The sequence below is a fragment of the Myiozetetes cayanensis genome, unplaced genomic scaffold (assembly GCF_022539395.1).
Source record: "Myiozetetes cayanensis isolate MyiCay16 unplaced genomic scaffold, myiCay2020 scf5-8, whole genome shotgun sequence".
In the NCBI taxonomy this organism is placed as follows: Eukaryota; Metazoa; Chordata; class Aves; order Passeriformes; family Tyrannidae; genus Myiozetetes; species Myiozetetes cayanensis.
Genome location: NW_026087742.1, coordinates 115,501,584 through 115,523,006, shown reverse-complemented (window position 1 = coordinate 115,523,006; position 21,423 = coordinate 115,501,584). Strand labels below are relative to the sequence as shown.

The window sequence follows — 21,423 nt, the reverse complement described above, 5'->3', positions numbered from 1 at the left end:
TTTGTGTTGGTTTATTTTCAGTTCCCATCCCCCCCCATGCCCCCCCCACTCCCGGCATGTTTTCCTCCCCCTCCCTCCCCTCCCCAGTCATTTTTGCTCCATGCCCTCGACACGCCTGACTCATTTTCCTTGCTTGAATTTGCTCATTGTTTTGTTTTGCTTATGTGTTGTTTTCCTCCTTTTTCTAGGAATCATATGTTGTCCATCCCCCACTCAGGCTTGAAAGTCCTCAAAGAGACCCACTATCCCATAACAGTGCCCAGAGGGATGATGGGAGATGCAGCCTTGATCATGTGGCTTCCAGCATGATCATCTACTGCCTTCTGAGTAGAAGAACACACTGCAGAGCAGTTTTACCTCATTTTTCCATTAGTTGCATGGAATCGCAATGGTTGAGCTCATGACCTGCAGATAGATGCAAAAATTAATTATTAAAAAAAAAAAAAAAAAGAACCAAAAACAAAAACAAAAACAAACACACACACACACACGAAAAAATAAAATTTAAAAAAAAAAATAAAAAAATAAAAATCAGAGGATAGTGGGTCCTTTTGTGGCTTTCAGAGTTACCAAACTAATGTTTCCACCTTTGCACAGGTGCTTTGGGTAGTTTTAAAACAACTATTTTTTAAAGATATATTTTAGCCTTTGGAAGGAAAAGTATAAATTAAATTTCTTCATTGCAATTTTTTTGGTTGTGCAAAAAGACCCACTATCAAGGAATGCTGCATGTGCTATTAAAATTGTTCCAAATGTCCATGAATTGGAGACTTTATGTATCTTCCTTTTTTTTATTGTTCACTTGTCCAGTGTTGTCAATATGTCTCTTTTTTTTTTTTTTCCGGGTTGTTTGTTTTGTTGTTTTTTTTTTTTTGTTAATGACAAAAGACCAGAAGGAGTTCCAATGAGTTCCATGTGCCCAGGGGCAGGTGTTTTGGCGTGGTTATTGTACTGTGTGTGTCAGGTGTTGCCTGTTGAGTGTGTAACCCGTGGGGGAGAGCAGGAATCCCTGCCCGCGCACGAGAGCCGAGCTCGCGAGATGTTCCACCCGCTCGTGTCGATTTTATTTTGCACATTTCCTGTAGCTGCAAACAGTCAGAAGCCCCTGGTTTGTGCCGTGCCCTTTGGCTGGCTGCATTTCGGTGCCAGCAGGACCCTCCTGGGCACTGGGGCAGCTCCCGGGGTCGCTTTGCTGGGGAACGGCACGTTTGGAACGAGCCCTTTTCCTGACAACAAAGAATGTATAGAACTATCTCCCTGCAATTAATTTCCAATGTTTACATTTTTTTAAACTAGACTGTGGAATTTATACGAATTAATATGAAATGGAGCTTACAGTGGAGTTGCTGTAGATGTGCTGTAGCTAAGCCGTGTTAGTTCCTGGTGGAATTCCTGGTGCTGTCAGTGCTCTCCTCCCGATGCCTCAAGCACAATGTAGCCCTTTACTAATGATTTGCCCTTTAGTTATGCCCTGGTTCTGTGTTTCATTTACTCCTGAACCCCCTGCTGGCAGCATTCCCACCCCGACCCGTCCTGCGGTGCAAGGGACAAGTGAAGCTCCTCATTCAATTGCACTTCAGTATTTCATCACTATGAATGTAAATTATATAAATATATAAAAACCTGCAGCTTTAACAACTGTAATACAGCCTTTCAAATTAGTTCCATGTATAGAGAATTAAATCCTTGGTATAAAAGACAGACCCGCATGTGTTTGTTGTCTCGTTGCTGCATTGGAGCGTGGATGGACTTGCCACCAGAACAGCCTGGAAAGCCCTTTTCACTTTTTCACTGTGACACTCTGAATTTTATTTAAATATATTTAAATATAACTAATCAAAAATTCTCTGCAAGCTTACTGCTCACGATGGGATTGTTGGGGTGTCCTGGGCAGGGCCAGGGGCTGGGCTCCATGATCCCAGGGGGTCCTCCCAGCTCAGGAGATCCTGGGATTCTGTGATTCCCTGTTCCAGGGTCTCTACATGGTACAAATCCCTTGAGTTTTATTTTGCTGTGCTATGCAGGTAGATAAATGAGATATCCTTCCTCGTTCTCCCATGGGTTTACCTGGATCTGGGCTCGGTGTTTTAGTCTGAAAACTTGCACAGTTGGACTGATCCTCCTCCTTTTTAGAGCAGAATTTAACACCACAAACTTTTCATTAGGATAGCATTTAACAGGCACAAATTTTTCATTCCTACCATAAAAAAAAATTAATTCTTCTCCATGGTGCTGCAGAAATGTAACAGCACCTCATATTTGTGATTCTCAGGGCCCGTTGCTTTGCTCACTGAGGAGGATGGAGCCAGATTGGACCCCCCTCTGCCACTCTTTTGTGCATTAAATGTCACTGGAATGACAGGATGTCTCTGTTCTCCCACACTGAGCTGTGGGGTTGAAAAATTCACTTGACTGAAAGCATTTCTCCTGAGGGACTTTTTGGGTTTTCTGGCTTCAGCCCAGAAATATGCAGTGAGCAGACAGTGAATAAATGAGGACTGTGGAGTGAACAGGCAGTGAATATACAGGGAAATGTTTGCAAAACTTCAGCTGGGGGGGGATTCAGGTGCTGCTTTTTTCTTTCTCATTACTTCAAGTGAGAAGGAAAATAAAGCTCTTACAGCCTCCTGCAGGATGATGTTTTGAAGATGTTTTGAAGATGTTTCTCCCAGCCCATGGATCCCCCTGTGCCCCATCCCCACCTTGTCCCCCAGCCCAGAGCACTGAGTGCCACGGCCAGGCCTGCCTTGGACACCTCCAGGGCTGGGCACTCCAAACCTCCCTGGGCAGCCCCTGCCAAGGCCTGACCACCCTTGCCAGCAACAAATTCCTCCTGATGTCCAGCCTGAGGCACAGGAGCCACTGGGGTGGGTTGTGCCAGGACTCCTCAGGCAGAAGGGTGTAAAGTTCCATCACTGAACACGTCCCAGCCAAAGATGCTCAGCTGTGATTTACAGTGACATTGTTGGAATGCCTGTAATGTTCATCCATGATTCCAGTTCCAGCTGTGCTCCTAGAGCTTGGCAGGGGAGTGTTCCATCGTCCTCACTCTCAGGGATTTCCCTGAGCCGTAGGGAACAAGACACTGCCCTGACTCCTTTGCCTTTCTGGATCTTCTGTGTATATGTACACATATATAGATATAAATATGAGATAAAGGGAGTATGAAAGTAATTCCCAGAGAAGCTGTGGCTGCCCCTGGATCCCTAGCAAGAGTCCAAGGCCAGGTTGGACAGGGCTTGGAGCACCCTGGGCTGGTGGAAGGTGTCCCTGCCCGTGGCAGGGGTGGCACTGGGTGGGCTTTGAGGTCCCTCCCAACCCAAACCATCCTGGGACTCTGTGAATTCATTCTTTAAATTCACTGCCAAGTCCTGGGCACAGGAGCTGCCACTGGAGGGATGAGGAGCCTGGATTTACAGACCACTCCCAGTGCTGGGGGATTTTGCTCTTCCCATTTTTTTCTGTATTCAACTGCTGAAAACAAATTCCCATGGATGTTCTTTCAGGGAATTCGTTCATATCTCTTTCAATACTTGAAACCTGTCCAGAACAACTCAGAGTCTGAAATTTGTGGTTTGTCAAGAACATTTTGCTTTATATTCGGGCTCAGTTTTATTTAAACCTCAATCATTTTGGAGCTTCAGTGGCATCACTTTCTGTCCCCATGAGCTCACTGAACACCTGGTGTTACCATAACCTAAATAATTCTGGGGCTCTGGTTCTAAAGCCCTTTGCAGAGCTCTGTGCTGACTGGCTCTGGCTGTTGGGTTTCTTGTCAAGCAGCAGCCCCTGTGCAGTCTCTCCTGATGACAGTGAGTGCCTTATTTCAAACTTTATGTTTGACAACTCCACCAAATTCAGGGGCAACACTCCTCAAATATTATTGAATCAGATGAATTGACACCAACAGCAAATAACAAACTGCTCCTTGGCTGAGCAGGGAGTGCTGAGGACACCCCAACACTCCCCCCTGTCCCTCAGAGCGTTGCCCAAACGCTCCTGGAGCTCTGGCAGCCTTGGGGCCGTGCCCACTGCCCTGGGGAGCCTGGGCAGTGCCAACCACCCTCTGGGGGAAGAACCTTGTGCTGAGCTCCAAGCTGAGCCTGCCCTGGCACAGCTCCAGCCCTTCCCTGGTCCTGTCCCTGCTCCAGGTGATGGCTGGAGGGCTGCCCAGGAAAGGGAAAACCAATAAAATACTGTTTGATAAAAGGTTTGAACACTTGATTTAGCTTCCACGTTCCCCATTCCAAGGGAAGAGCCTGCACAGCCCCTCGATTTTCACGGCAGACCCTCTGGAATTGGGCTGGGCACTTCCCTGGCTCTGTGGCTGCTGCTCGAGGCTCATTTGCTGGTTCTGCCCATCAGTGCTCAGGGCTCCTAATTCAGAGGTGAGGTTTAAAGTGATGTGGGAGGAACCAAGCCAGGACAGGGTTAACTCTGCTGGTTTATATTTCTGTGCCCTCACACGTAGGATTTTATTCTCCCCAAGCAGAGAAAGATCTGGAAAGGGATCAGTAGAAACATGGAATCATGGACTCGTGAAGGTTGGAAAAGACCCTTAGGATGACATCAAGTCCCACCCTCAGCCCACCACCACCACCATGGTCACCATCAAAACACATCCCCAAGTGCCACATCCACTCGTGTTCTGAACACTTGCAGAGGGGGTGATGCCACCAGGCTGGGAGGTGTGTGCAGATGGAGTTGTGCTGGTGATTCCAACTTATCAGTTGTCATTTCCCAGCCTTTCCTGACCCTGATTGTAGCCAAGAACTGCCCAGAGAAGCTGTGGCTGCCCCTGGATCCCTGCAAGTGTCCAAGGCCAGGTTGGACGGGGCTTGGAGCACCCTGGGCTGCTGGAAGGTGTCCCTGCCCATGGCAGGGGTGGCACTGGGTCCCTTCCCCTTAAAGGTCCCTTCCAACCCAAACCATTCCATGATTCTTTGATCAGTGGGATTCAGATGTTCATGGAAGTCCTTTGGCATCCATGAAGAATGAGCCCTGACATTTCCACTTGGAAAGGAACCCAGTTTTTCTCCAGTGTTTTTATTCCAAAGACAAGGAAAATCTCTGTACTTGTGCACCTCAGGAAGAAAGTCCTTCATCAGGGAACTCTCCTGCACATTCTGCTCAGATTTGGGCCATCTCCCCCAAATATTTCTTGTCCAAGAGGAGACCATTTGTTGCAGTTCAGAACAGCCCATTCACATCCCAGCTGTCAAACGAGCTGCTAAAATATTTCCCTGTTCAGAATGTCACTGCTTCCTCTGAAAGGCTGGTGGTTGAAAACAGCCCTTCAAGCCAAGGCCATCGGATTCTTTGAACAGTAAATTCCAGAGGGAAAAATAATTAAACACTTGGCTCGCTTTTCATGAAGCCAACAGTGCAAGGGGAGAACTGGTCCTGCTCCTCAAACCTCTGCTTTTCCTGATACCAAAGAAACTGCTCTGAAATCAGGCATTTATTAAACAGAAACAAAACTTGTGGCTTCTGCAACGGGCCAAAATTTGTTTATTTTGGCATAGAAATGATAATTCTCCAGAGCTGCTTTTTATTTCTAGCCAAGTTTCAAATCAGTTTCAGTTGTCAAGGGCTGTGAGGTCCCGAATCTCAAGGGATCATCATCAACATGTGCTGCCACTCTGATCCCTCCCCAGCTTCAGAATCAGAGAGGAAACAACCTCGAGTGTCTGTATCTACTTTTCTGGGTTTGTCTGGTTTGATTTCGGGGTTTTTTGTTAATTTTTAAGTCAAATCTCCCTTTTCAGGAGCACAGATGAGTTAAAGCAGCCAGTGATGGCATTCCATGAAAATAAGGGGGCTACACGAGGGCCTTTTTAGTGGCACAGTCTGAGCTCCTGAGTTACATTCAGGAAGCTAAAAAATGCAGTAAATACTCCCTAAATATTAACTTTATATGCAAAGAACTGGAAGAGTTGTCCAGGGTCTCATGTTTCCAGAAGGAAGGTTTGTTTCCTTGGGGAATATACTCAATTTACCCAGACTTTGGTGAGGGGTGAGGGAAAGAATTAAACTGCAGAATTTTTGGTGGTGTAAAAATAGTTGAAATAAATCATTTATACAGGAAACCCTTTTCCCCCTGTTTGAAATCACCTTTGCTTTTTTGAAATGTGTTGTATTTTCTGCCAAAAAGCAGTAAAAATAGTCAAAACTGGAAGACAACACTCTGTGTTCTCAGAAGAATTGCATTAAACTCACCTGAAAAGTAACAGCCTAGAGGAAAAAAAAAAAAAAAGGGATTAAATGTTGGGTCTAATTCAGCATAGAAAATAAAACTTGAGATTGTGGAATTTGTACAAAAAGTCTCCCAGCTACACAGGAGGTGATTTACAGCAGTTAAAACTGATGGAAGTGAGTTCTTAGTGACAGCCTTTTCCTGTGCTTCCAAAGGAGAAAAAACTCGACCCCTTTGCCTCGGCCTGGAAATTCGGGAAATGTGAGGGGTCTCCAAAGACCTTCCTGGGTCTTCAGATACTTAGTCCTTCAAACATTCAGAAGCAGTTTTTAATTGGTTAATTTTTAAATTTAATTTTTGAGTGGGAAGAGGTAAATAAGCTCTGCAGCCCCTTCTGGAGGGGGATTTCCCTGACTGGAAGGCTGAAGGAGACCCTGGAATTCGGAGTATCCATGAGCGGAGGGTCCCCGGTCATTCCAAAGTGCCATGGGAGCGTTGTGCCCACTGCAGCTCTTCCCTAACCCTCTCCCCTTTGGGGATGTCTCTGCAGTTTCTTCCCACCACAGGAGGTTCTTGCCCCCGTTTTTGTTCCCAGCCATCCACGTGGGATTGCTTTGGGCTCCGTGGAATGACACAGCTCAGGGGATGGCGAGGGGGAAAATGGGCAGGTGGCCCTCAGGGGGGTTTAAAGCTTGGTCAGCAGGGAAAAGTTCACTCTTAGAGAAGGCCTTTGATCAGAAAAGGTGTCAAACCAGTGCTGGGAGTGGCCAGAGGGAAGCACCGCTGAGGTTGTGCCCTCACCTGTGAATGAGCAGCGTTCCTGGGCAGCGTTGCTGCAGCTGCTCCAGACTGAGTCAGTTCATCAGGAACCATCGGTAAACCCCGGGATCCTGTTGTGTTTTCCAGGGTGTGCAGACCTGCACCTGCTGGACATGCTGACTCCTACGGAGAGGAAGAGGCAGGGCTACATCCACGAGCTCATCGTCACCGAGGAGAACTACGTCAACGACCTGCAGCTGGTCACCGAGGTGAGGCAGAGACCCCAACCCTCCCCCTGAGCTGAACCAGCCACTTCACCCTGCCCCCTTCCTGGCTGCCCCTGCCCTTCAGGGGTATCTGTTCCTTCAGGGATCCTTCAGGGATCCTTCAGGGATCCTTCAGGGATCCAGGTGTGCGGGTGCAGCTCATGCTGAGCCCTGCTGTGACCGTCACCGAAGTGCTGATGTGTGGAGTGTCATTTGAGCAAAGCTCCCAACTCTCAGTGGGGATTTTTCGTGTACAAGTCCTTAAACTGAAGTGGCTGTCCTGACAGGAAGCCCATTTTCCACGCTCACAGTGGCCCTTGGTTATCACTTGCTGTGGTGCTTTACGTGTTCCAAGGGACATCCCTGACGTAGGAAACAATGGAATTGGCACAGACAATTCTTTTGGCACTGAAGCAAAGCCCTGTTTTGGAGAAGAGGTCAAGATATGCAAACCTGAGACACTCTGGGAGAAATCAGAACTTCCATAAGAGTCCAAAGGAAAACATATTTGAGGTGTATTGTCTAAGAAATCCTGAGACCTTTTGCAGGAGACCCCTCTCTGAAATTCCCGGGTTTCAAACAGATTATCCAGATCAGAACTAACATTCCCAAGTTTCAAACAGATTCTCCAGGTCTGAGTGACCACCACCAGCACCACAAATTCAGAGTATTCCCTGTTAAAGCCACATGGCCCTCACATCTCTGAGGTCTCCCCTTAGTCCCACCCATTCTCAGGGAACACAGGGGATGTCTGGGACACAGAGCAGGGTGGAATTCTGTCCCCCTGAGGGACAGATGCTGCCCTGATGGCAAGTTGTCTCCCCTCCTCACTAAGGAGAAGGGCCCAGTCAGCCTCAGTCACCTGGGTTATACATGTACATTCTAAATGGCTTCATTTTCTGACCCTGCAGATCTTCCAGAAGCCACTCATGGAATCTGAGCTGCTCACAGAGAAAGAAGTCGCCATGATTTTTGTTAATTGGAAGGAGCTGATTATGTGCAATATAAAACTACTGAAGTAAGTTGGGTTTTTCCCCCATACTTGGCAATAACAGGACCCTGGGCCTCTGCCCTGCCCCTCCTTCCAGCTGCAGGAAAACATTTGCCACGTACACAACTCACAACCACCAGGGCCACCTGTTTCTCCTTGTGGGAAAAAGCAAAATATGAACAGTGTTTGCTGTGACTTTGTTGTTGTTGTTGTTGTGGTGGAAAACCCAGCAGTTCTCTGCTGAGTAAATATTTGCACTTACTTTCTTCTTGTCCCTGTGCTCCAGAGGGCAAACCCTGCTCTCCCCTGAGAAGCAGCATCTGCCAAGGCCTCCCACAGCCCTGGCACAGGCTTTGGCCTCCTCTGTGCCAGCCCACACCACTTCCAGTGCCCTTATCCATGACTGCAAACCAAGGCACAGCAACCTCTGTTACAGCTCTTAGTCCGAGCTGGCACCTGCATTCCATTAATTAGCGTGGCCTTTAATTAGTGTAGGGTTATAGCACCTGAATGTGCTGACTGGGGAGGAGCAGGAATTCTTCCTGGCCTCTGAGGGATCCAGTCTGGATCAGGACACAGGGATGCTGTGGCTGGTTTGCAGGCTGCTCACCTGCTCACTGCCAGAGAACCTGAGCGGGGAGGGAGTTAAACCTGTACCCTGATAAGCAAAAGGATTAATAAAGTTCTTTTTTTCCCCTGATGAGCTGCTAATTTTCATTGAACTTACAGGGATTTTATACCTCTGTGATATCTCCTGTTTTTTGTAAAACCTTCTGAAAATGGCCCACAAGTTGAAGAGTTTTGGCAGTGCCAGGACAAATGACAATAAACCTCCTTCCCTTGGGAAACCAGGCTAAAGCCTGGAGAAGTGGCTTTGAGCTCACGGACGATTTTTATCCCTCCCTCTCTCACACGTCAGTTCTTCTCTTTCTAAACTAACAGAAAAGGAAATTACCTTCCTTTTTATATCAGATCTGGTCTGGCTTTGCATTAAAGGAGTGTCCAGCAGCGGCTGGAGGGGGCTCTGAGAGGACAAGGTGCTGGCTGGGGGTGCAGCCTCCACTGTTGTGTTCCTGCCATGTGTCCTCCAAGCCTGGGGGCTGGGCTGCTCGTGTGACCCCCTGTGCCCCCCTGTGCCCCCTTGTGACCCCCCTGTGCCCCCTGTGACCCTTAATGACCCCCGTGACCCCTGTGCCCCCCTGTGCCCCTTTATGACCCCCCGTGCCCCTGCCCGCGCAGGGCCCTGCGGGTGCGGAAGAAAATGTCCGGGGAGAAGATGCCGGTGAAGATGATCGGGGACATCCTGACGGCCCAGCTGCCCCACATGCAGCCCTACATCAGGTTCTGCAGCTGCCAGCTCAACGGGGCCGCCCTCATCCAGCAGAAGACGGACGAGGTGCCCGAGTTCAAGGAGTTCGTCAAGGTGAGAGCGGGAGCGGATGATCCCGGGGGGTTCCGCGCTCCGGGCTTTGCCTCTGGCTGAGCGGGGTCACACCTGCACTGGGGTGCTCAGCTTTGGGCTCCTCGCTTGAGAAGGGAGCTGGGAAGGGGCTGGAGCAGCAGGAGGGGCTGAGGGAGCTGGGGGGGCTCAGCCTGGAGAAAAGGAGGCTCAGGGGGGACCTTCTGGCTCTGCAACTCCCTGACAGGGAGTGGTCAGGCCTTGCAAGAAGTGTCCCAGGGAGGTGGTGGAGTCCCTGTGTCTGGGAGTGTCCCAGAGGTGTCTGGATGTGGCCCTTGGGGACGTGGATCAGGGGTGACTGTGGTGGTGCTGGGTGAGGGGGGAACTGGGATTCCTACACAGACAAGGCAGGTGAAGATCTGCTGCAAAAGCAGGAGGAGTTCACTCCCCTGTGAGCTCAGCCCAGCTTTAGCCAGGGATGGGTGCTCGTTTACTGCCTTTTCCTTTCTTGGAGGATCTCTTTTTCCCGGGTTTACACCAAGTGACTAACCAGGTTTTACCTCTCCGATGTTTCAGAGGTTGGCAATGGATCCTCGCTGTAAAGGAATGCCACTCTCCAGTTTTCTACTAAAGCCTATGCAACGGGTAACCAGATACCCACTAATCATTAAAAACGTACGTCCTGTGCACAGCCCGGGTTTGCTCTGCTTGGCTTAGAGCTTCATCAGGGCCACTGTCCCTGTTTGTGTCGAGCTCTGTCACTGTGGGATGGCAGATGTGCTGGGGAATGGGGGGTGTCCTTTGATCCAGCTACAGAAAATGGGGTCATTCCTTGGCCTTCAGCAGAACTTGGCATTTCCATTTGAAACAGAGGTGGGACTTGCACCCAAAGAACCACAGGGCAGTGAATGCTGAAGGAAAACTTCAAATTCTGGTAGCAGGAGTCAAGCTTGTGCTCTTATTTCCCTTTTCCACAGTGTCATTCCCTCCCCACAGGCTGGGAAATGACACGGTGGGGAAGCCTGGAAGCCAAATTCCTGCAGGTTCCCATCCTTTGACTCCGCTGGATAACTTACAACCCTCTCCTAACTCATTTGCTGCCTAACACTGACCACCCCAAATAATGCCACTGAACGTGGCCCAAGGCTTTCCAAGGAAAGGGCTACGGATTGGATGTTGGCATTTCAGAGATTCCTTCAAGAGTCGTGGCCATGATTTCTGTGTTTGGCTGGAATGTGTGTCCCTGTGTCAGAGGAGTCAGCAGTGTCCTGGTGCAAAGGCTGTGCAGCCAGGGATTCATTCCAGCTCTTCCCAAGTAGTGTTTGTCTCCTGTTTCTCACCTGTCGGGGAGGAAGAATATTTGGAAGGTGTTGTCTGGCTCTGACGGAAATAAAGCACTAGAACGGAATTGTGGGGTCGGCAGTGCAAATCCAGCTGAACTGCAGTGACAGAGCAGCCTGACAAGGTGCTTTGTGTCTCTGCAGATAATAGAGAACACTCCTGAGAACCACCCTGACCACAGCCACCTGAAGCACGCCCTGGAGAAGGCCGAGGAGCTTTGCTCCCAGGTCAACGAGGGCGTGCGCGAGAAGGAGAACTCGGACAGGCTGGAGTGGATCCAGGCCCACGTGCAGTGTGAGGGCCTCTCCGAGGTAAACCAGGGCTCCCCAGGGACCTGCAGGCGTGGGCAGCCTCGGGAACAACCCCCAGCTCCCTCATGGCACTGCATCCAGGCCAAAGAGCGGGACTGAGCCAGTCTCACAATCCCCAGCCCTTCGTTTTCCCCTTTCCTTGTCTCCCTCTCGCTCCCGCACGTGACCCTTTTTGCTGCTCGTGTTCTTGCCTTCCCCCTGGTAGACCCTGCTTTGTTGCCTGGCTCTGGACTAATCCCAGGTTCAGTGCTGCAGTTTTCAACCACAACTCTCCACTTTCACAGTTCTTTATAGCACGGTGGTTGTGGAACTGCTGTGTCCCACCCCGAGCTATTCCTGCCCACTCTGGAGTGCTTTAAAGGTCATCACAGGACAGATTTTCTGTGGTAAAGCTTTGTGTACTTTTGAAAACTCAAGAATACTGATCAGGTCTCTCTGGAGACTTTACAGAGAGAGTCCCTGCCTCCCATTCCGTGTTATTTTTTCAGGTAACATGCTAATTTTCACTAGAAACTATATTGAAAACATTGTGCCTGTGTGTCCTGCAAAATGAGGGGGGAAAGTTTTGATGGCTTTCCTTTGTTGGTGATGATAACAGAGGCAGACAGATCACAACTTGGTTTTCAAAGTATGCACCCAGTTCTCAGTTCTAGAAGGTAAAAAAATAACAAGCACTGGTTGGTTTACAAACTGGAAAAACATCGTATTTCACCCCCAGAAATCTGACTGTTTGGGGAGAAAGATGAGTGTGACAAGGTCAGGAGGGTCAAAGACATTCAGCTGTGGGACAACCACTGCCTGTGGAAGGTGGCTGCTTTTATCTTTTGTGGGTGATGTCTGGCCCTAGAGCACCAAACCTACAACCTGAAAGACCCTCTGGCTGCTTTTATCTGCCGCAGTAACTGCAGCAGCACAGCCTCAGCTGCGTGGAAGGAGCAATCCAACCTTCCCTGATTCTGTCCGAGGGGTTCCCAACCTGTCCAAGGAGCCAGCCCTGCTCCAGCCGCCCAGGCAATGTGGGTGGTAAGAACTGTTCCACCCCCTGCTGAAAATAAACCTGGAAACGGCGCCTTAGGGAAGGGCCAGACCCTGCTGGTGTGGGAACAGCCCCTGGGTGGGGCTGCCCTTCCGCCACTCCCGGTGTCAGCAGCTGCCCTGGAGTTCCTTTGGGGTGCTTCAGGGGCTAAAATTCAAGCACAGTTCGAAGTCCAGACCTTGTTAAGGATGCCCAGGTTCCAGAGAGGCTGATGGCAGAGGTGCTGCTGCTCCTCCAGGGCAGGTCCTCGTGGGCTCAGCTCCACTCCCACCGGTGCATGTGCGTGGGGAGGGGGCACAGACGCTTTTGGCTTCTCCCTGAGTGCCCAGGCCGTGCCTGTGTGATGATGGGCCGCCCTAAAGCCACTTTTCATGCAGCCTTTTCTGACCTGCACTGCTTGTCCCGCTCCTCGTCCTGTGCCCCGGATCAGGCCCAGCGCCAGGACTCACAACTGTGTCTGGTCTCTTTCAGGGGGACCCCGATTGTTTCACTTTATACAGTGCGTTGTTGTTCTTCTTCTACTTTTCGCAGCAACTCGTATTTAACTCAGTCACAAACTGCCTGGGACCACGCAAGTTCCTGCACAGCGGGAAGCTCTATAAAGCCAAGAGTAACAAGGAGCTCTATGGTTTTCTGTTCAACGACTTCCTCCTGCTCACTCAGATCATAAAACCCCTTGGCTCCTCGGGCACGGACAAGGTGTTCAGCCCCAAGTCCAACCTGCAGTACAAAATGTACAAAACTGTGAGTACCTCTCTGAAAGGGGGGCGGTGACAGGCCAGGGGTGTAGGGCAGCAGCTCCCTGCGGGGGCGTGGGCAAGACCCTCCCAGAGGGAAGCTTCGAAAGCTTTGGGATATGCTGGGCCTTCCAGGGACTGATGGGGAGAAAGTTTGCGTGCTTTAGTGGGAAAACAAAACATGTTCTGCTGGAACAAACCTCTCCAACAAAGCGTCGCTTGCGTCAGGCAGCGATGGGGAGGGCGGAGTTCGCTGCTCTCTGTGGGGAAGGAGGGATTGCTGTGCTCCAGGAGCCTGCTGGCTTCCTCCAGGACAAGTGTTTCCAGACTCTGGAGGCACCTCTGTCTTTGCCCAGTTTTAAAATGTTCTCATTACCAGGCCTGAGGAAAGATGGGAGGCAGAAGGGCAGAGGCACTTCAGATAAAGCTGTTGTCACTTGCTGTGTGTTGAAAGCACCTGCTCAGACGTTGTGCAGTACAACTCTGGCTTTGCCTGATGTTTTACAGCCCATTTTTCTAAACGAGGTACTGGTAAAATTACCCACAGACCCTTCTGGAGATGAGCCCATCTTCCACATCTCCCACATTGACAGAGTCTACACCCTCCGGGCTGAAAGCATCAATGAGAGGTAGGAGTCTCCAAAGGCCACGCTGGGGGGGGATTTGGGAAATCTGGTGCAAATGGAGGATGGGAATGGTTATGGTGGAAACTTGCAGAGCGGTTCTCCAAGCAGTTTTCTTTTACAAGACTGGAAAATTCCTTCTTCTTGAGAATATGGTGATATATGAAAAGCAGGGAGAAATAGTGATGTTTCCTGAATTCCAGCAAGAATGAGATGTCTGGGAGGGTGGGTATTTAGGCCGTATTTCACAGCATTTTATGTTCATGTGAAGAAGCCCAAAGATGCAGTTGTGTCTTCTGTTACCAGCTCTGTGTCTGTGTGCAGTGACAGCATTTGTGTGGCTGTTGAAGGGATCAGGTCAGGATTAGAATTTGAAGCAAAACCTACCAAACTAAACCCAGTGAGTTGATCTTGTTCAGTTCAGACTGAAAAAGTCAAGGGAAAGGCAATCTTAAAACCTGAGCTGATGGGTTGTATCTCTGGTGAGTTTACAGAGAGAAGCCTACACTGATTTCTACTGAAAAGGTTTCTCTTCCCCAGCATAAGGTCTTGAAAGGTAACTTTTGTTAAAAACTGAAAGCTGGAAGTGCAGCAATGCCCTCCCCATAGTGCAGACATTGTGCTGTGCCAGCTGGGAAATGTCTGGCCCCGAAACATTCTCGGGCACAAAATGTATGAAACATCTTGAGGCCGTGGCTGGGGCCAAGGGCTGGACTCAGTGATCCTCGTGGGTCCCTTCCCACTCAGGGCATCCTGTACTTCTGATTCTTAGGGATGAAAGGATTCCCCAGAAGGGCCCATAAGACACTGTGCCCATTCACCATCCGTGCACCCCCCAAGTTATGTTTTAAATGTCCCAAGGGCCAAAGGATTTTAGGATGAAACCTCAGGGATCAAGGAGAGGGGCCACCTCTGCAACCCAGGTGTCTTGCACCTACTGGCTGCAAGAAGTTCATTATAATAAAGCAAAGGGCTTGCTGAAGGCAAACCTGTTCTTTCCACCTTTTGGGTTCTCACCAGGTGGCTCCTGCTTGTGGTTCTGTTGAGCTTGCTTTGTGTGGTGGGGTCTGCCGGCTTGGGATGATTCCGTTCCTGCAGGTGCCATAAATTCCAGGAAGATCTCCTTCCAGGCAGAGAGCTCTGGGACAGCAGAGGCTGGGATGGGGCCGGAGCCTTGGCTGGGAAGGAGGGGCAGCTTTAGTTTTCTGTCTGCTGTGCTCCAGCAAGGGACAATGGAAATGGCATTTTGCAACTTTGTTTTCTCCTTTCCTCCCGAAGGACCGCCTGGGTTCAGAAGATCAAAGCTGCTTCAGAACTTTACATAGAGACTGAAAAGAAGAAGAGGGAAAAGGCCTACTTAGGTACAGCATAGGATGAGGGGGTCTCCTCTTTCGTGGAGAAGTCCATGGGCAGGGAAATGCGTTGATGACTTTTCCCTCTCTTCTGTTTCACCGCAGTTCGCTCGCAAAGGGCAACCGGCATCGGGAGGCTGATGGTGAATGTGGTGGAGGGCATCGAGCTCAAACCCTGCAGGTCCCACGGTGAGTGCTGGGGTTTCTCAGAACATGCTCCCTCGAAGGGACATTCCCACTTGTCAGCCTGACTCTGGGGGAGCTGCTTCCCAAACACACCTGTGTTCAGTGACGTGGGTCTAACCCAGTAAAATACGAGCAGTGACTTTGTACAGCTCAGCTGTTGTCCCGCAGTTGTCCTGCATCAGGCATTTGGTTCAGGCTGACTTGGTTCCCACCACATCAGCCACATCCCAAGGGGTCACAAGGCACAAAGTCCTGCAGGGGAGCAGTGTGTTCATTGTGATGTTCATGGAGTTCACCCCAAGGGCAGTGAAGCCGAGGTCTTTCCCTCCTCGGTTGGCTGTAGGAGTGGAAGGAGATTGAGGACGAGGATCACACTGTTCTGTTTGTCCCAGGAAAGAGTAACCCCTACTGTGAGGTGACCATGGGCTCCCAGTGCCACATCACCAAGACCATACAGGACACCCTGAACCCCAAGTGGAATTCCAACTGCCAGTTCTTCATCAAGGACCTGGAGCAGGACGTGCTCTGCATCACGGTGTTCGAGCGGGACCAGTTCTCCCCGGACGGTGCGTAGGGGCTGCCAGAGGGATTGTCCAACCTCCTGCTTTGAGGAGGTGCATTTCCATGAGGGAAGTCATAGGGAATGGGTTGGGTTGAAAGATGGTTTTTAAAGATAGCCAAATTTGAACCCCTTTGCATACTGGGAGATGGCTCCACCCTTGCTCCCTGGTGGAGTTGTGCCGGTATCAGTGCAAAAAGAATCTGTCTCTCTCTGGTTTTTGGGAGTTTCTTTTTTTGTGCAACTTGGCAACAACTGAAGTGTGATTTGTAACTCTGCTAAGTCTCAAAAAAACCCTGGATGCTGTTTGCAAACAGATTGATTCCTGCAGGAGGAAGATAAATGCCTCCAGGTTCCTGTTATGTGCAGTAACAGTGGCAAAGATGAACCCAGGATTCCAAACCCAGTAGAATCATGGGATGGTTTGGGTTGGAAGGGACCTTAAAGATCACCTAGTTCGACCACCTGCCCTGGGCAGGGACACCTTCCACCAGCCCAGGTTGCTCCAAGCCCTGTCCAACCTGGCCTTGGACACTTCCAGGGATGGGGAGTCCACAGCCTCTCTCAGTCTAATTTCCTAACTGGGATAAGCATGTGGAGCATCAGTGAGTGTATTTTGGAGCCGCAATCTCCCAGGCAGTGCTTGGATAGGACCAGCACTGCCATGGCCAGCACCACTTGGCCGGGTGACCTTGTTGCTGTTGTGAGGCACTGCTTGGCTCTGCCATCTCCAGAGGGTTCACACTCAGGATTAACTGTGCAGCAGCTTTCAGCCTTTTTCTAACACGTCATAAAACCCAGAGGTCACTGGAGTGAGGCAGCTGTGAATTCCGTAGGGGGGTTTCCACATGTTTATTTTGAATGCTGCTGCTGTGTGACATGGTCTGGCTAAACCCTCCTCTTGGAGCCTGGCAGCCTTTGGCCCTTGTCACTGAAGACTTGTGTCTTCCTTTTGTTGTGTGGGGGTGGAACTTTAGTCCCTCCTCCCAACTCCGGTCGTGCTGTTCCTGAGCGTTCCCTCTTTTTGCCTCCCAGACTTCCTGGGCAGGACGGAGATCCGCGTGGCCGACATCAAGAAGGATCAGGGTTCCAAGGGGCCGGTCACGAAGTGTCTCCTCCTGCACGAGGTGCCGACGGGCGAGATCGTTGTGCGGCTGGACCTGCAGCTGTTCGACGAGCCGTAGGAGGGGCTCTTGGGGTCCAGTCGAGTCCGCTGCGATCCGTCGGTGTCCGCGGGAGCTGCCGCAAAGTCCTGGCCGGCGCGGCAGGAAACCACTGCTCGCCCTTCGCGCCTCAGAGGGTTATCAAAGCAAACAGGAGCATCTTTGTGCCTTGATAATTCTCACTGACAACATGAATCCCCGGTTTGGCGAGGAGATCTCCCTCAATCTCTCCGTGTGGGACTTGGCGCTGGTCTCCCGGGTGGATGAAACGACCCTGTTTGTTCCTTGTAGCTCCGGTGGGAACGGCTGGCAAACCACAGAGGTGGCTGCGCTTGCTCCAGTTGCCCTACTCTTGAATTTCCATGGAGAAGGCAATGTTGGGGTGTTTGGGAGGCTTTCTGCAGGGCTTTCCCATGAAGGAATTCTGTGCCTACTGCTCAGCAAAGTGGGGTGTAAATCGGACGTGAGTGGAAGGAGCGGTTTTGCAGCAAGAAGGTCTTTGAAGATCTTCGTGATGGTACTGAAAAGACTTAGAAAATAAATAGTCTATATCTATAAACAGAGAAGATTCTATTAACAAACCACTTCATGACTTGCATTGCCCCTGAAAATAAATGATGTCCAGGCCTCCTGCACAGAGATGAATTGCACTCCAGAAGAGTCCGCCCCCTCGGTACCTTTGGAAGCAGCTGTTGGCCACAGGACGGTAAATGTTGGCACAGGGAGCCAAGGGTTAAGCACAGAGCCCTGCTGCGTGTCCTGCTGTACCACTCGGATACTCCTTTACTGCTGCTGCCCAGGCGGGTGATCTGTCACCTGCAGTGGGGAAGAAAAAACAATCACGGCTCCAGCTCAGGAAGGGAATTCCCAGCCCACAGAGTGTGGTTTCAAAGCAATCAGTGGTGTCCAGGTACTGGCTTGTGCTGGGCTCACCCGTGTGGGACAAGGTGTGATGGGAGCGGGGCAGCAGCTCCCAGCGGTTGGTGGCCGTGCTGGATGTGACCAGAGCTTGGGACGGTGCAGAGTGGGGAACCCCAAAGCCCTGTGACCCCGGGGAGCGCCAGGGCTTCCCTGTCCATCCGGCTCCATGGACACACCCGTCCAGGCCCACAGCCCTGCTCGCAGAGCACCAGTTCCGAGCGGGCTCTTCCGTCTGGTGTCCCCGGAGCACCCGCGGGAGGGCTTTGCTGAGTCTGGACTCGAGAGGGAAAAGAGCCCCCAGAGTCAAATTCCTCTTTGTTCTGCTTGGATTCATTCTGTCCATGCCCTGCCCACACATCCACTGGTATTTTTGTAAGGACTTCATTCCGGATGGGAGGTGCCAGCCCGTGTCATTCGCATGTGAACGTTCTCGTGGAGCCTGTCGTTGGGTTTTGGTGTTCCTTGCATGTCCTTCAGTCCTGGTTCCCACCTCTCCTGTGTTGGTGGTGTTCTCTAGCACTACAAGTCTTATTGGTTTCCATTAGGAAATTAGGATATATCCATAACAGGTAGGTAGATCCGTATGGTAATAAGTGTAAACTGTGCTGGGAAGTGTCTGTGTATTATAATTTCCTAAAAGACCACTGTAATGTTTCAAGCAATGGGAAAAAAAAAAAAAAAAAAGTATGTTGGAGGGACAACAAAGTTTACATTTCATACTTTTCAGAATCGCTTTATTATTTATTTATTGAAAATAGTGTAGAATTTTGTATCAGAAATGACAGACATACTTATGTATTTTTTGAAACAAAACAGAGATACACACTTTAGTTAGAAACTTTCAACTGACCACGTTTTAGAGGGAGTGTAACTTCCTAGGCATGCATTTGTTTACCACTAACTGGCTGAAAACACGATTAAGAGAATTTAAGTTTCTATTTTTCAATGTTGTTAAGAAAATTGTTTCAATTAAAATATGTAAATAGTACTAAACCCATGCTTTCCTAATTCCATATCAAGACATTTTATGAAATATAATGTATATGAAAATACACATTGTTGTGGTAGGATGAAAGAAAAAGTGATAAAATCTATTACTGGAGTAACATTAAATGTCATTGTCTAACCTTTGATCGCTGTCCTAATTTTACTCAACTGCCAACATGGAGAACATTCATTTCAGGGTTTCAAAAAGTGGCATCGCTTTCCGATGGGATCATTTCACCAGCACCAATGACAGTAACATCTAAGTAGACAAAGGAGACACAAAGCCCGTGGCTGTAACACAGAAACCCTGGGCAGGTTCTTGGAAGGAGGCCCAAGGAGCTGCACCTGCCGAGGCTCAGCTGGAGCTGGAAGGGGGGACCCTTCCCTGCAGGCTGTGACCCCTGACACGGGCCTAAATCCCAGAATCCCAGCCTAAATCCCAGCATCCCGGGCTGGTTTGGTTTAGAGAGAAGGATGTCTAGGAAACAGGCATTTTGAAACTAGTTTTTTTTTATTTTTAGCTGGCCACTCCCCTGAGACCAAGGAACCTCCAGACTCGCTCCCCACACCCTCAGGACTGCCACTCGAGGCTGAGAAGGGAAACGTTAAACTGCTCACTGAACCCCACGAGTGTTTGTGTCAAACCACCTTGAGTGTTTCTCGGAGCACGATTAAAAACTCCCACTCCCTGAGGAGAAAGGGATGTCCCCCTGCAGGGCATTTTAAGATGTGCAGCCAGAGTAAATCCCTTCCCTGGAAAACCACAGAGCCTCGGGCAGGGACACGCAGGGGCACCCAGTGCACCCTCAGCACGGGCACAGGGGACAGGCAGCTGAGCGGGGCAGGGACACCACGCAAGGACGGGGCCACCCAGAGCCACCTGGACAAGCTGGACAAGGGGCTCCACCACAGCCTCAGCAGCTTCCACAAGGCCAGGGGCCAGCTCTGCCCCTGGCTCGGGGCAATGCCAAGACTCACGGAATCCTGAGGGAAGAGCCCTCCAGGAGGATCCTCCGGTCCCACCCTCACCCAGCACCACCACAGTCACCCCTCATCCATGTCCCCAAAGGCCACATCTCTGTGTGCAGCCCAGGCTGACTTTTATCACCCCCTGGCCTTCCCAGCTGCTCTGTCCCTCCCCTTCCCAGCCCGACAGGGGAGAGAGTACAGTAGAAAACCACTTGTGGGTTGGGATAAGACACTTTATTTACACAAACAATAAACAAAGCAGAAGCGAAACATGGCAGGGTTCGTTCTCTGCTTCCATGAGCAGCCATAGGCGGCACTGACGGGAAGTAGCTTCAGCTGTGGGACGGTTCTCAACATCTCCTACCTACCCAGGCCAAGCACAGCACTGGGAGGGCTCCTGTGGGGAAATGAAGTCCAGCTCATCCTCCTTCTTCTCCTTCTTCATCTTCTCCTTCTTCTTCCCCTTCTTTTTCTTTATCCTTTCTTCTTGTTCTTCCTCTTCTTCTTTTCTTCTTCTTCTTCTCTTCTTCTTCATCTTCTTCATCATCTTCTTCTTCTTCTCTTCTTCTTCTTCTCCTCTTCTTCATCTTCTTCTTCTTCTTCCCTTCTTCTTCTCCTTCTTCTTCATCTTCTTCATCATCTTCTTCTTCTTCTTCATCTTCTTCTTCTTCTCTTCTTCTTCATCTTCTTCATCATCTTCTTCTTCTTCTCTTCTTCTTCTTCTCCTTCTTCATCTTCTTCTTCTTCTTCATCTTCTTCTTCTTCTTCTTCTTCATCTTCTTCTTCTTCTCTTCTTCTTCTTCATCTTCTTCTCTTCTTCTTCTTCTTCTTCTTCATCTTCTTCTTCTTTTCTTCTTCTTCTTCTTCTTCATCTTCTTCTTCTTCTTCTTCTTCTTCTTCTTCATCTTCTTCTTCTCTTCTTCTTCTTCTTCTTCTTCTTCTTCTTCTTCTCTTCTTCTTCTTCTTCTTCTTCTTCTTCTTCTTCTTCTTCTTCTTCTTCTTCCTTTCTTCTTCTTCTTCTTCCTTTCTTCTTCTTCCTCTTCTTTTCTTCTTCTTCTTCCTTTCTTCCTCTTCTTTTCTTCTTCCCCTCTTCTTCTTCTTCTTCTTCTTCCTCTTCTTTTCTTCTTCCCCTCTTCTTCTTCTTCCTCTTCTTTTCTTCTTCTTCTTCCTATCTTCTTCCTTTATTCTTCTTCTTTTTTCTTCATTTCTTCTTCTTCCTCTTCTTCTTCTCCTCCTTCTTATTTGTCTCCTTCTTCCTCTTCTTCTCTTTCTTCTTCTTCTCCATCTTCATCTTCTTCTCCTTGTTTTCTCCTTCTTCTCCTTCTTCTCCTTCTTCTTGTTCTCCTCCTCCTCCTCCTCCTCCTCCTCCTCCTCCTTTTCCTCCTCCTCCTCCTCCTCCTTTTCCTCCTCCTCCTCCTCCTCCTCCTCCTCCTCCTCCTCCTCCTCCTTCTCCTCCTCCTCCTCCTCCTCCTCCTTCTCCTCCTCCTCCTCCTCCTCCTCCTCCTTCTCCTCCTCCTCCTCCTCCTCCTCCTCCTCCTCCTCCTCCTCCTCCTCCTCCTCCTCCTCCTCCTCCTTCCTCCTCCTCCTCCTCCTCCTCCTCCTCCTCCTTCTCCTCCTCCTTCTCCTC

The 21,423-nt window shown here is 49.9% G+C and overlaps 1 protein-coding gene across 7 annotated transcripts in view; it reads left to right on the top strand.

Moving 5' to 3' along the window:
* The window catches only part of ITSN1 (intersectin 1), a 95,530-nt gene extending 76,559 nt beyond the window's left edge, over window positions 1–18,971 (top strand). For 3 of the 7 annotated variants that reach the window (XM_050332770.1, XM_050332773.1, XM_050332769.1), the window contains 11 exons: window positions 7,103–7,224; window positions 8,133–8,239; window positions 9,452–9,635; window positions 10,188–10,286; window positions 11,096–11,263; window positions 12,771–13,043; window positions 13,544–13,665; window positions 14,938–15,020; window positions 15,117–15,200; window positions 15,590–15,763; window positions 16,792–18,971. In XM_050332770.1, coding sequence (XP_050188727.1) covers window positions 7,103–7,224; window positions 8,133–8,239; window positions 9,452–9,635; window positions 10,188–10,286; window positions 11,096–11,263; window positions 12,771–13,043; window positions 13,544–13,665; window positions 14,938–15,020; window positions 15,117–15,200; window positions 15,590–15,763; window positions 16,792–16,940 — 1,565 coding nt within the window. In that variant the 3' untranslated portion in view covers window positions 16,941–18,971. Of the gene's footprint in view, window positions 1–188; window positions 764–7,102; window positions 7,225–8,132; window positions 8,240–9,451; window positions 9,636–10,187; window positions 10,287–11,095; window positions 11,264–12,770; window positions 13,044–13,543; window positions 13,666–14,937; window positions 15,021–15,116; window positions 15,201–15,589; window positions 15,764–16,791 lie in introns of those variants that run through there. The other 4 variants (XM_050332775.1, XM_050332772.1, XM_050332771.1 and 1 more) reach the window with 3 other exon arrangements.
* The last annotated feature ends 2,452 nt before the right edge of the window (window positions 18,972–21,423 follow it).